The 15618-nt window shown below is 37.1% G+C and overlaps 1 protein-coding gene and 1 pseudogene across 1 annotated transcript; both read right to left on the bottom strand.

The window, feature by feature from the left end:
• On the bottom strand, positions 1–979 carry LOC129084606 (taste receptor type 2 member 20-like; annotated as a pseudogene).
• Positions 980–13947: 12968 nt separating this feature from the next.
• Positions 13948–14862, bottom strand: LOC129084737 (taste receptor type 2 member 45-like). Its single transcript, XM_054590933.1, has one exon. The coding sequence runs from the start codon at positions 14860–14862 to the stop codon at positions 13948–13950; it is 915 nt and encodes a 304-aa protein (XP_054446908.1).
• Between the last annotated feature and the right edge of the window lie 756 nt (positions 14863–15618).

Below are 15618 nucleotides of genomic sequence, written 5' to 3'. Positions count from 1 at the left end.
CTACAAAATGTTGCACTTCTTCAGTTCATTTTCTGCCAGAACACACATGGTTCTCCACTTTTTTCTTTCTTCCTTTCAGACAGCACTTCAGCTGCCACAGAAATGACAGAATGGCCCGTCTTAGTTTCTTATTCCCCCAAATAAGGATAAACGAATGGATTGAACAATACAGTAGCCCAAGGACCCGACAAAGCATGCCAACTAAATTGTTCTGCAGAGATTTAGAATTCCACATTGAGATGATCCGAGCCAGGGAGTAAATAAAAAATAGCAATAGAAACAAGATGACAGTTTGTATGGCTCTTACGTGGACCTCAGTGCTGGCATCTTGGCATCGTTTGCCACTGAGCTGCATCTTCTTGAGATGTTTCCACAGGGAAAAGAGTAACAACAGTAAAGCTATTAGGGACATGGTAAATGGTACGATGTGTACAATCGTGAAAACAGTCACATCTGAGAGGAGTATAATGTCCTGCAGGTTGGTCACCCAAGTGATGTTTCCTTCATAGTCATTCATCCCATTTTTTAATATTAAGCTGACCACTGCAAGATGAAAAACCAAGAAGACCACAGTGCCCAACAGTATCATGAGAACCACTCTTTTAGCTTTCCATTTTAAGTGTAGAAAAAATAGACTGGAGAAATTGGCTATCTTGAGCAAATAAAGCATGCTGAGGCTAGTAGCAAACCAAAGGCTAAAATGATTGCTTACTACCCAGGCAATATACACAATAGCTCTTACTTCTAATCTGTAGGAAGCTGGATTATACATAGTTCCATACCAATTTAATAATATTACCCAGAGCAAACCAATCCTGGAGACCGCCAGGGCAGTGAGAATTCCATCTGTGCAGGAGATCTTTTGTTTCTTGGCCCAGTCAGCGCAGTTCACCAGGGCTATGAAGACATTGGCAAAATTGCCTAGAATAAATTCAGCTATTGCTAGGATAGAAAGAATGTTCAGTAATAAACTTATCATGTCTCCAAAAAAAATGTCCAAGTCTAATATCACTGGTTGTGATTCCTTTAGTATTCTGGCCTTAAGTTCTATTTGCAGATAATCTTGAAAGTGTATAAAAGTCTTGTTTTTTTAAATTAAATTTGTGACCAATGTCAAGCATGAAAGCACCAAAGGATGGTAATGAGAGAGCTCAATGCTTTTTTTATGAAAAATATTGTTATGCCCCAGCAGCTCAAATTAACTCCTATTCAAATATTTTATGCTCTGTCTGTGGACTGGAATATTTTGTAACTAGTGTTGTTGTGAAAACTGAATTCTCATTTGTTATTATGCAAATATAGATACATTCTCTTTCACCATTTTGCAATTTTCTTTGTTTAACCTATCTATAATCTGCGTTCATCAACGTTGTCCCTAGTGATATTTAACATCCCAATACATTGAATATACTGTAAATGGTAAATTATTCAATAGAGCCTGGCCATTGATAGGATCATCATCACTATGGAATTTTTAATTTTTATTGAATTTATTGCAGTGACATTAGTTAATGTAATTATGTAAGTCTCAAGTGTACAATATATCATCTGCATATTATATTGTGTGCTCACCACCAAAAGTCACATCTCCTTCTTGACCATTTATCCCACCTTTTGTTTTTCTGTGTTTAATGTCAGGTGTATGAAGAAAGAATCAAAGTCTTTCCTATGAAAGCATCCAAGTTTTCTTGAGTATCTCAGTAAGGCCAATGCTCAGTAAGATCTTCTGGTTGATGATAACTAACATTTAAGTATAATTTATTGTTTGTAAAAGCATAAGCACACAAGCACATGCACGCACATATCTTATGGATGGACAGAATTATTGTCCCATAAGTTTCAAAATGGGAAATGAGTCTGAATATGGTCATCTAGGTTTAAATATATCTTATTTCATTATTTCATTTCCCCATCGGGGCATGTCCCCAGGTTGGGGGCCTGTGAAAGGCAACTGTTTTGTTTTCACACAATGATGTTTCCTCTGTCTCCTACCCTTTCTCTCTCTCTAAAAATAAATAAAAAATATTTAAATATTAAAAATAAATATATATATAAAAAATTATATTTGGTTTCCATTGGAGAGTCTCGACTTCCATGTATATGAAAATTCTGTCTTAGTTTCTCCATTCAGCTCATTTCTGACTACTTAATATGAATGTATTCTTATATAATTTTTATTATATTGTATTTCATTATCATTAGGCCCCTTATACCTCCCTTCCCACAGCAATCAGCACAATGTTATCCATGCCTGTGAGTCCTTTTTCCTTTTGCTTAACCCCAACTACTTAATATATTAAGATTAATAAATGTTAAAATCTGCCACTACCCTTGCATTTTATTGTTTCAATTTCTTTTAATGTCTGCCCTTTTTAAAAAGGTTTTATTTATTTATTTTTAGACTGAGGGGAAGAGTGAGAGAAAGAGAGGAAGAGGAACATCAATGTGCGGGTGCCTCTCACGCACCCACTACTGGGGATCTGGCCCACAATCCAGGCATGTGTCCAGACTGGGTATCGAACCAGCAACCATTTGGTTTCCAGGCTACTGCTCAATCCACTGAGCCACACCAGCCAGGGCATATTATTTCAGTTTTTATATTATAATTGTTTTTAGAGGACAATCTTGAAGCTAAACTATCAAGAAGGAAAACCCAACTGCTCTGCTTTGTATAATTCTGATCTTGGACTAGTTTTAAAACCACTCTCTGTCAGTATAATCATCAGTGAAAAATGAGAAAACCATGACAAGCTTTCTGGTGGTCTCTGTGTTTGCGTAGAGTGCTTTCAGTTGTGCCTGCCTGGTACAGACAACAGGCACAGAGAATTGTTTCTCATTTGGTCCTGTGTTATTTGGTTCTTCAAAGTTAACCCGGGAAAACTGCTTATGGAAAACTTCTGCTTATGAGTACAATGTAGCAGTAGAAAAAGTCCAGATTTCTGTCCACAGCATCCAAGATAAGGGGACTAAATTGTTGAAATTGTGGTTTAACTGCATCACAGAGCTGTGTAAGGAAAGAGGACCAGTGAACTAAAATCCAGAGAACGGAGAGCATTTAGGTAAATAAATGGTCTATATTTTCAAAGAAATCATTATCAATATCAAAAGATTATATTACACAAAGTGTTAACTATTGCTAAAATGTTTGTATAAGTGAAAAGTACTCACAATACCCAAACGAATTTTTTTAAAGAACAAATTTAAAGAAGTACAGTTCCTAATTTTAGGGACTACAATGTTGTTCCTACAGTTTGTCCTAATTTTGTTACAAAGCTGTATTAATCAAATGGTTTATTATTTGACTAATGATAGATATATACATCAGCGATTTTCAACATTTTTATCTCATGGAATACATAAAATAATTACTAACATTCTGCAGTACAACAAAATATATTTTTTTCTGATCTGACAAAAAACAGATAAAATTTTGATATTCACATTGGACAATTATTATGTTGTTTGTGTTTGACAACATAAGGTAAAAGAGGTCAGTGGCAATGACCAAATTGTCAAGTATTGCAGTTTTAAAAATTCTTGTGCCACACTGGTTGAAAATGATTGATCTATATCAATGAAACATGATTGAAGTTCAAGTATTAACAGTCACCATCATGGTCAGATGATTATTAAAAAGGTACCATGTCAATTCAATGGAGAAATGATCTTCTTTTTCCAACAAATGATAATGGCAAAATTGCATAATCACACACCTAAAGTTCAATTGAGGCACTTATTTTATACCATATACAAAAATTAATTTAAAACTGATCAGAGATCTAAATGGAAAAGCTAAACCAATAAAACTTTTAGAGTAAAACATTGGATAAACATTTTGTAAACTAGAATTAGGTCAACCTATTAAAAATAACACCAAAAACATGATGAATGAAATTTAAAACAATACGTTGAACTACATAAATATTGAAAACTTCCACTCTGTGATATAAATATCTGATCTCAAAAATGTAGGACTTCAGTAATTAACTCAATATGATATTGTAGTGTTGGTACTTACACAAATAGATTAATGGATAGAAGAGAATGTTTAATAATAGACCAACAATGTGTGGTCTATTTTCAACCAAGGAACTAAAACACTTCAATGGGAAGTAACACGGCTGGAAAATAAACCGTATAGAAACAAAAGAACTTCAATTCTTATGTTACAGGGAGAGACCAAATCAGGGAGCCTCTCGCCTTCTAGCTTGTTCCTCAATTCTTTTCACACCGCAAGAAACGATTTCAAGTGAGAGACAACACGTACAGTGAAATAAGGTGGTAAGTTTATTTATGAAATACATATGAGCACAAAGATACAAACAGGCACCCAGCTAGTCTAGATGCCCCAGGTATTGTTAGTAAGCTTCTTAGTAAGTTTGTTCCATATACTTTAGCCGTGGTTACAAGGGGGCACTCAGCTAATCTGAGTGTGCCTCCTGTTAGGGTTCAGGGGTTATATACTGCGGTCATTTTCCAGGTAGCCCGCCTTCTCTGGTTTCTAAACCTTGGGAATGATGTGCAGCTCGGGGCTTTCCTTCACAGCTAGTGAAGGCTCTTTTTCTTAGTTAGTGAAACTGCTACAGAGGCTCCCTTTCCCAGCGCAGAGGCTCGAGGTTGCCATTCCTCCTGCGTTATCCCAGCTTGTGATGTTCGGAACACCAAGCCACCTTATTGGACCAAGCTCAGGACTGCTGAGTCAACGGGGGAGACATGTCTCCCTCCCCCCACCCCCCACCTTAGTTTATCACCTATTCTACCTAACATTCCACCTCAAGCTTTCGGGACCTACATCTTTGGGGAGTGTGGCAGAAGGCCTCTCCTGAGACTTCCAACTGTAAACAGGAAGTTGATACCTTTTTGGGTTCTAACTGCCTAGTTGAATGCCTATCTGACCTAGTACTTATTTCATAGATGGTACAATAAAGTTTATTTAAGGTGGTCAGAAACCTAAATATAAAAGAAAATAAAATGAAGCGTCTAGGAAAAAAAGTATATAATGTTTTGTGATCTGGAGATAGGCAAAGATTATATACTAAAAAGAAAAACACAAACACACATGCTAACAAAAAATAGTAATAAATTCAAATTCTTGGAAAAGCACAATCAAGGAAATTAAAATCTTACCCATATAATGGCAGATGTATAGATATATGAATATATAATTTAAGATTACATTATGAGGCAATCTCAGTCCTCTCAAAAGTCAGCCCAGCCCGCAAAGCTCTGCAGGTGTAGCACTGCTGGTGCGGCTCACTTCCAGCCGTTACACTGGCACAGAGCAGGTCTCCATGACCATTTACGTGCACAAGGTCATTCTGGTTTCAATCTGTGCCCTGCCAGGATATTAGCCCTCACTGTGGCAGCTGTGCTGTGTGGATCCTGCTAGCGTCTCAGGGATTACCATTCCCTGACATTCACAGCACATGAAATATCCTCCCCGTTAGGGTGGGCAGGACCTATGAGTTTATTCTACCCTGCAAAATATGGCAAACCTGAAGGGATTTTTCTATACAGTTAGGATCCAAAAATCAACTGATTGTCCTACCTCGACCTGATGTAAACAGGTAAATCTTTCAAAGGAGTGTCTGGGACTCGCCTGAGTGAGAGAGATTCTCTCCGGTCTTGCAGCAGCCATGTTATGAGCAGTCTTTGGAGAGAGCTGCTAATGATTTCTGCCAACACCAGGCATGAACTTGGAAGAAAATTCTCCAGTCAAGCATGAAGATGAGAAGACAGTGCATAATAATAAATGTGTGTTTGGGCGTTTTAGCCACTAAATTTGTGTTACTCTGTTAAACTGCAATAGCCAATGAATACAGCAGGAAAAATTGTGCATTTACTTTCAGTCTGGTTGGCGGAGAAAACTCTCTTCTCTATCTAGTAAGAAATGCTCTGGAATTTTCTTTGCTAGTCTTGGGTTTGTCTATCTGTCTGTGTAAGAGCATCCTTCTTCTAAAAAAGATTATGCTTTTGGACCTGCACTACTGAATTGCTGTTATCTATATTTATCATACACTGATGCTGAAATTGAAAAATCACAGCAGCAAGTTATCTGTATGTCTTTATACAATTAACAAAAGCTTTCACCTATTATTGTGTGAGTATTTAATATTTGACTATTCTGGAGAACACTAATACAATAGATTCTATAGCATTTTGTACACACTGTCAGTACAGAGAGAAGTGCCATAAGGAGCTTTTGGCAGGTCTCTATCGGTGAGTCACAGTGCAGGTACCTAGGACTGTGAAGCACACCTTCCGAAACACTGCAGCTGAAGAAACAACCCTTACCCTGCTATTGGGCTTTACTAGACAAAACTCTTAACCACAGTTGCCAGGTAACCATGTGACCTGAGCTGCCCATTATGAACTGAACGTTATCTGACCCACAGAGCTATGAAGTTGGGCATGTGCAATCGTCAAATGGAAGTGGTGCAGGCATGATCAGGCCCAAGCAGGCCCTGACGGCACTAGTAAGGCCCTGCCGGAGAAGTGAGCAAAAAGCCCACAGTCCCCACGCCTGCTGCACTGCCTTTTCTCCTCCAGCCAGCACCACTGGCTTCATGGCGAGTTTCTGAAATCATGTGGCAGAGGAAGGGAAACGGGGGCCCAGTTCACAGCTGCTTCTGCACAACACGCAGGTGTCATCCCCCAGAGCACAGCTGCAGCAGCATAGCAGCCCCTCTCGGGGGCTTCCCCTAAGGACAGTGCTGAAGGGAAACCTCCCCCTAGACAGATTCTCACCATTGTAGCTGGTTGATTGCTTGGCTTAGGAGCAGAAATGGGTAGAGCTGTAATTGTACACTGACTCATGGACTGTGGCCAATAGTTTGGCTGAATGGACAGCAACTTGGAAAGAACATGACTGGAAAATTAGTGACGAGGCAAATTGAGAAAGCAGGTGGTGGACAGACTTGTGTGAATGGGCAAGAACTGTAAATATATGTGGGTCCCATGTGAATGTTCACCGAGGAGTGATCTCAACAGAGGAGAGCATTAATAAAAAAGGAGACAAGGTGACCTATTCTATGGATAACGGTCTTTCCCCAACCATCCCTGTCACCGCCCAATGGACTCATGAACAGCATGACCACAGAGGCAGGAACAAAGTGGCCCCAACTGAATGCCAAATCTGCCAGTAGCAGAGAACAACACTGAGTCCCCATTAAGGCACCATTCCCTGGGTTATTAGTCAGTTATGAAGGAGCAGGCTCATTACACTGGACTGCTTTCCTAACGGAAGTGGCAGAGTTTCTTAGTGGGATAAGTGTTTACTCTGGATATGGACTAGCTTTCCCACAATGTAATGTTTCTGCAAAAACTACCATCCACACGCTTACAAAAAGCCTTATCCACCATCAAGGTACTGCATCCAATCTTGCTTCTATATTTAACAAAGGAACTCACTGCAGGGGAAGTGAGGCAATGGGCCATACCCATGGAAATCATTCATCGCACCATGTTCCCCACCACCCTGAAGTAGCTGGCTTGAAGTAGATGGTAGAGTGGCCCTGAAAACTCAGCCACAGTGCCAGTTAGGCAGCAATATCTTGCAGTGCTGGGCAAGGTTCTCCAGAAGGTTCCATATGCTTGGAATTAACATTCAGTAATGGTGCTGCTTCTCCAGCAGCCAGGAGAACAAGGGCTCGAAATGGGAGTGTCACCACTCACTATGACCCTCCTAACCCAACATCAAAATTTATGTCCTCTTCCCACGACATTATGTTCTGCAGACATGCAGGCCGTAGTACAATGAGAGGAACACTTCTATCAGGAGACACAGCAATAATTCCGCTGAACTGGAATTTATGGCCACCTTGCAGTCACTATGAACTACTTATCCTTTAAATTAATAGGTAAAGAAGGAAGATTCTCTGCTGGGGGGCATAACTCATCTTGACTACCAAGAAGAAATTGAACACCCCTCTCTTAGATGGCCTTTTTGTATTACCATGTGCCATGATTCACATTAGAAACAATCTTCAGTTCTTCTATAAATCATCTTCTATGGGGAAACTGAATAAAATACTCATGATGGCAACCTCTTAAAGAAAACCTTTGCATTTTTATTAGTGTTAACAACAAAATGGTTACAATGCCCTTCCTTTCCCAAACTTGGTCACAGAACAGATATAACCATGGTCTAGTCACACTCCACTATGTTGAAGGAAACTAGACATCATGTAGCATGATAAGCTCTTCTTGGATGACAGCCTGTCTACTGCTGGGTATTTACCACAGGCTCTGATTAAAGTGAAAGTGAAAAAGCAGAAATTCATCTCAAAATTTATTCAAATAAACAAAATATAAATATATCAATTATGGGGTAACACCCTGTTCCACAACTTTTTTTTTTCAGTAGCCCTTTTAAATTTACTCTGTGATATTAGAAATGGGGTTCTGTTTCTTAATTCTGTGACTGTAAGATCATCCTTAATAATTTTCTCAAGTAACCTTTGAAAACAAAAGGACACCCCAGTTCTAAAGGTTTCAGCTTAACTTGAGCTTTGTTATTTACTAAGGTAAGTTACCCACAATGATATCAAAGGAAGTACCTAGACATTGTCCAACTTATGTATGTAAACATTTGAAATATAAATCATTAAAGGTGATAATGATGAAGATGATGATGATGATGAAGATGATGATGATGGCAGCTAAATGGGAGGTCTTGAATAGTTGTGACTTCATTCAGGTTTCTAAGTGACAGAGATCACTGTAATGTAAGAACACTTCTGGTCTCCATGACCTTATGATGCCTACATCATTCTCAGAGTCAGGGCTAGCTTGAAAGAACAACTTCACCTGAAACTTTATCAAGAGTAACTTTAAAACAAAATATTTCTGACAACTTATTTGCTAGTTTTTAACTACACTCTAAAAGTTATGACAAAAGTGAACTCAAGTAGTACTATGCTTTTATAGCATTTTCACATGGACATGTAAATGGCTTCTATACAATCAAACCTCAGTACTCATCACCTTCAAAATTCATCACACCTGGTACTCATAGCATTTGGATGAGAAAAAATGTTCCAGCACCCTGTGCTTGCTTGCCACTCTTCACACTTGCTAGAACTTATATGACTCAGGACACCACCCACCCCCCAAGAGAAAATGCTTTGGCAATCGTCACTTGCTTGACACTTGTTGGAATGACTCAACGGCAAGTACTGAGGTACCAATGTATAAAAGTACAGTATATAAACTTTCTTTCATATTTTAGTAGCATCGTTAGCAAGCAAAATTCTCTCCTCAGCTTGTTTCCTTGCCCAACTACTGTGGTTAATCTGGATTATGTTATTACAACAAAGTAACACTACATTTACACAAATAGATCCAAACATTACATTAAATATGTATTTTGCTTTAACAACTTTACTTTTATATGTCTGTCTTTTTTCTTTTATCAAGGAAATAAGAAATTTAGAGATCTAATTTTTTCATTTTCATTTTTTGTATTGTAATCTATGCTATAATTTATTTGTCCATTGCATAACCGATGGGCATTTATAACTTCTCATTTTCAGCTATTAAGACATTGGAACACACACATTTTTGCATATATATCCTTCTGCACAAGAACAAAAATTCAATTAGTATAAAAAAATAGGAGTACAATTAGTGGGTTTTAGGGTATGCATCTTCACCTTAAACACCTAATGTCAGACAACTGTACAAAATATTTTTATAATTTAATAATGCTAGGAATATACTATTAAATTCCCATCACTTCAGGTCATTTGTAAAATTAGAATCTTCAGACTAATATATACATTTTTATACTTATATAAGTTACTATTACACTAAACATTCTACAATCTTCTTATTCTAATTTCAAATTTGTCTTCAGTTAGACAAATTTGGGTTATTTTTTTCGTTCTGTGGCTCTAATTTTATATACATGTACTCATATTGAATTGCATATTTGTATAATTTATTACTATTTCAAAGTATAGCTTTATAAACTTTCTTATAAAGTACTATGTGTTACCAGAAAATGTTATTATAGCAAAAATATTTCCCTTCATCTAATATTATGTCATGTCACTTTGAATAAATATCATTACTTAAAAGCACGCTGTAAGGGAAATTTTAGTGCTGTTTAAGAAAACCTGAAGGAACCTGATGAAATTGGAAAGGAATGTCCATAGTTTCCTACTGAAGTCTTTACCCATAGAATACAGATATTTTTTTCAAATTCTGTCTATAAAGTGAGTGGGTTTTATTTTCTCAGAGAATTTGGGATGCCACAATATATCACCGTGATCCAAAATACTTGCTGTTTCACAAAATTAAATGAAAAAGTGGCCTAAGGGAGAGAATAGAAATCACCATGCAAGCATCTCTGTGCCTTAATGAAGATCCAACTTGCTTTTAGAGTGGAAATAAAGGATGAAGAGGAGGAGGCAGGTTGTCAGCATTTTCATGGCTCTTCCATGGGCCCCTGTGCTGGAGTCCCTGCATCCCATCAGGTTGAGCTGCAAATTCTTGGTGTGTCTCACCAAGGACAGAAATGCAAGGAGCAAAGAGCTTGGGGACAGGAGAAACGGGATAACATAGGTCAAACTAAGAAAAAGAAGACTTTTAAGATGAACATTTTGTTTACATCTAAAAGCAAAGTCATATTTCTCTCATGAACTCTATGGTATTCATCCAGAACTCACTAAGAGCATTGTGCATTACGAGGTTAACAATGAGAAGAAAGTCCCCAGGGAAAGCACAAGAATCACCCTGTTTACACTTCCCTTCTGCCAGATGAGGCGGGTAAGGGAGAGTTGGCTATCTTAAGGCAGGTACAAACCAGGTAGTTAGGTGATTAGTTGGTGCTGAACAAATAGTGACCACTTTTGCTAGTTTACCAGAACCATACTGATGTCAAGTAAGCCCCATTAGGAGTGAATCCACCAGTGTTACCCAGAGTTGAATGACTCTGGCCATAGCCCAGCTGCTGAGGATGAAATCAGCTGAGGAAACCTTCCCATCCTTGACCCATGTGATGCACTTCACCAGTCCAATGAACCCATTGCCCAGCATTCCTATGATGAGCTCTCCTGCTCCCACTGCCTGAAAGGTGACCTCCATTCCAAATGACATCTGTGTAAGAAAGTTTCTAATGTGCCTCACTGACAGCTTTACTGTGAAACAGTTGCAGATGGACACCCATTTAGGATGCTTTCTGTAAATATGTCATCATAATTTCAGAAAGTACCACCCAAATTTTACATTTTGATAGAGTTCCAGAGGTCTTCACAAAAGAATAGATCATTCTATTTATATTGTAAATCAAGTGCTAAATGGAACAGTTCTGTAAGAAACACAACCATTTGTGAGTATCTATTGTATTACTTACCATCAGCTACAATGTAATTTCTAGAATAAAGGCAAGTAATGTCCACTTATCTAGGCACCAGCTGCAAATTTCCGAATGTGCCACTGACTGAAAACGTGAAATCAAGTATATGAACATGCAAATATAAGAGTGATTTATTCCACCATTTTATACTGTATTTCCCTCAGGTGCAAATTTTTTAATTTTTGAATATTAATTTCTAAGAAAAAGAAATTTTATATAATTCTGTTATTATTTGTTACTCATTTACGATCCTTCTACATGGCAACTGTTATTGTTGATGCAATTTGACTTATAAAAATAATTTATACCAATTGTTTCTAGTTCAAAGACAGCACCCAGGTCCTAAAATAAATAATTATTATAATTAGTAAAGATATTGTAGAAGTTATAAGCAATATATACTGGGAATGTATATGAAGATGCTACAATGCAGAATCGATTATGGTTTTAGGAAGACTGAAATATTTAGTAGGAACCTGAATCATTTAGACTTCATGAAGAAAAAGAGAAACAAATTCAAGACTAATGTAAGGGCATGTCAAATTATCAAAGTGACATGTCGAGCAATGGTACCCTTCTAAACAGTGAATATCTTTTGTTTTAAAATAGCTTGTTAGCTTTTCAGTTGAAATATTACTAAGCACACTCTAACATCCCTGTCCTGAATTCAATGTTTTCATCTTCTTTCTGGGCTATCCACTGACTGTATTTTTCAGCTTCGCTTACAGGTGTGGCAATGTGACTGACTCTGATCAATGCCTTATAAATGAAAATTATATGTTCCACTTACAGGCCCATCCCCACCAAATCTCCCTGCATTTGCTTCTCCACACACCGTTCTCCCCACTGCTGTCTGGAATGGCGATGACTCCAAAGCAAACTTGGAAGCCCCATGTTCAAGTTGGTGCACTTGCCATCAGCCTGATTCCCTGGGTAACTGCATACAGAGACTCCTCAGATACATCAGGACTGTTAGAAAAGCAAAACTAAATTTAGATTTTGTATGGGTCACTTTATGTTTTGGAACCTGTTTGTGACAGCAGTTCATTTCCCCAGCCTAAGGCAGGGACTGGAACTGAGCATGTGCAGTTTTGTTTAGCAGCATTTGCAGGGTGAAGAAACAAAAGTAAGAAATAAGCCACCTGTAGACTTTTTGATGGGTTTTCTTTTCATTGGTTTTCCAGGCTTAATATAATTTTTTCATCCATTGATTTAGACTTTAGAATATAATTTCACGAACTATCCCATTGGGGACTTCTATGTCCTGAGGAGTCAGCATGAAGAAGGATAAACATCAGCCCACATTATAATGCTTATATTCTACTGGAGCAGAAAGAGATTTAAAAATATGAAAAAAATCAGATGAGTGATTTATTTTAAAGTATAGATAATTTTATTAAAATTTCTTAATACTGAAAATAATAAAGACATATAAATACGGTGGTATAAGAAGGTAATACATTTTTTTCTCAGAATAGACCTTGCTACCAAATCTATGGCAACACACTTTCTATTTTTATCATACTCCACAAGATTTTAACAAAAACAGATCTTGAAGACATTTTTATAATTATTACATAGACATCATAACTAATGATTTTTGTATATGCAGAAAGTTCATTGACTTAGGTACCATAATTATTAACTACTGGTATAACAAGCATATTTTTAAGATAGGGAAAATTTGAATCTTCCTGTGAAGTATAAACGGAATTTTTAGATCACAAGATGGAGAAGATGACTGGGAATTCAGAGACCTGACAGTACTTTAGGGGTAAACTGATTAAACTGACATCAGAGTCAGAATTCAAAAAAGATCTTCTGTAATCAAAAACTATAAGAAAGGACTTTTCTAACTGCATATGGAAGCATGGCAGCATTAAAATGCCATGATCATTTTGGTTTCCCCTTCAACCCTGTTGTAGAAATTTTTTCTAAGATTTCACATGCTTAAATTAAATGTTCTAATCAGTAGTACTATTTATTGGAAATACATATAAAACATTTTAAATATTACTTGCTCCTTAATTTCATTGTGTACCTCTTTTCTTAACAGTTCAGATTGTTATCAGCTGCGAAGTAAGAACTCATGATGGAACAATATTGATCCCAAACATCCATCCTCAATGTGTGGTTTAGAATGATTGTTTTTACCATACAAAAGATTGGGGGTTCAGACAAAAATATTACACACATCCCTGTACCACTGGGTGGTATTAAATACAATAGAAGTTAGGAATGATTTCCTGAGATGACTTGTCAGTCTTTAAATATACATAATCATAGATCATAAATATTTAATTATAATATGATAACATAGAATATGTATGTGAAATAAGCATGGCTGCCAAATTATGAGAAACTTCTTAGACTATTTTGTATAGTTACTTTGCTCACATGAAAACATATTATAATTTTTCTTGTATTTTTCACAAACTTGCACACTTCAATTTTTGTGACAAGCTGAGGCAAAAGTTGTTTTTTTAAGTATACTTTATCAAAGCTTATACACATTATTACATGGGGTGTTTACTACAAAGTTTAACTCCATCAATTTGTTGTCTTCTGGAATATACATCATTCCCCACTCACTTTTTCTCTTTCAGCCAGCACCTCAGCTGCAACAGTAATGACAGAAGGGCCAGTCTTAGCTTCTTATTCCCCCAAATCAGGATAAATGAGTGGCTTGAAAAATATAGGAATCCAAGAACCTGACAAAACATGTCAACTGAATTGTTCAGCAGAGAATTAGAATTCCACTTTGAGGTGATTTGAACAAGGCAGTAAATAAAAAATACCAAGGGGAAGGAGATCACAGTTTGCATGGCTCTTACGTGGACCTTGGTGCTGGCATCTCGGGATCTTTTGCCACTGAGCTGCATCTTCTTGAGATGTTTCCACAGGGAAAAGAGTAACAGCAGTAAAGTTGTGACAGACATGGTAAATGGTATGACATGTACAATCGTGAATGCAGTATTATCTGAGAGGTGTACGATGTCCCTCAAGTTGGTCCCCCAAGTGGCGTTTCTTTCACATGCATGCATCTGCATTTTATCATCTATACTCACAATGGCAAGATGACAAACCAAGAAGCCCAAAGAGCCAAACAGTATCATGAGAACCACTCTTTCAGCTTTCCATTTTAAGTGAAGAAAGAAAAGGCTGGAGAAATTGGCTATCTTGAGCAAATAAAGTATGCTGAGGCTAGTAGCCAGCCAGACACTAAAATGGTTGTTTACTATCCAGACAATATAAGCAAAAGTACTTACTACTGAACAATAGAAGGCTGGATAATACATAGTTGCATACCAGTTTAATAATATCACCCAGAGCAAAACAATTCTGGAAACAGACAGAGCAGTGAGAATTTGATCAGTGCAAGAGATTTTTTGACCCTCGACCCAATCAATGCAGTTCACCAGGGCTTGAAGACATTGGCAAAATTTCCTAGAACATTCTGCTATCACCAGGATAGAAAGAGTGCTTGGTAATAATCTTATCATGTCTAGAAAAAAAGGCAAAGTCCAATATCACTGGCCATGATTCCTTTAATATTTTGATCTTAAGTTCTATTTGAAGCTGACCTTGAATGTGTATAAAATTTTTGTTTTTAAAAAAGTCTATGCCCAATGTCAAACAGGGAAGCACGGGGCATGTTAATAAATGAGCACTATGCTTTTTTTTTAATGAAAAAGATAGTTATGCCCCACAGAGCTCAAATTAACTCTTATTCAAATTCTTTATGTCCTTACTGTAGGCTGGAATTATTTCATAACTGATGTTGTTGTGAATGCTGAATTCTAATTTGCTATTATGCAAATATAGACATATTCTCTTTCATCACTTTGCAATTTTCTTGATTTAATCTCTCCATGATTTGTGTTCATCAGCTTTGTCCTTAGTGAAATTTAATATCCCAATACATTGAATATACAGTGAATGCTAAATTGTTCAATAGAGCTTGGTCATCAATAAGATATTTATAATTAAGGATTTTTTTAATTTTATTGAATTTATTGGTGGGACATTGGTTAATAAAACTGAATAAGTTTCAAGTGTGCAGTTCTATACTACATCGCCTGTACATTGTGTTGTGTGTTCCCAACTAAAGTCAGTTTCCTTCTGTCACCATTTGTCCCTTTCTTTTTTGTTTTTAATGTCAGATTTTTGAGGAAAGAACTCAAACTTTTCCTATTAAATCATCAAGGTTTTCTTGAGTACCCCAAGAAGGCCAGTACTCACTAATGGCTGGCTGCTGA

Source organism: Pteronotus mesoamericanus, unplaced genomic scaffold, assembly GCF_021234165.1.
Source record: "Pteronotus mesoamericanus isolate MK-2021 breed Mesoamerican mustached bat unplaced genomic scaffold, CSHL_Meso_final scaffold_21, whole genome shotgun sequence".
NCBI classification, from domain to species: domain Eukaryota; kingdom Metazoa; phylum Chordata; class Mammalia; order Chiroptera; family Mormoopidae; genus Pteronotus; species Pteronotus mesoamericanus.
Note: the sequence above shows the minus strand (reverse complement) of the source record. Positions and strands in the feature narration are given on the sequence as shown.

What these genes read in the sequence shown, in the direction of transcription:
- LOC129084737 (XM_054590933.1), bottom strand. Translation starts at nt 14,862, where the DNA reads ATGATAAGATTATTACCAAGCACTCTTTCTATCCTGGTGATAGCAGAA.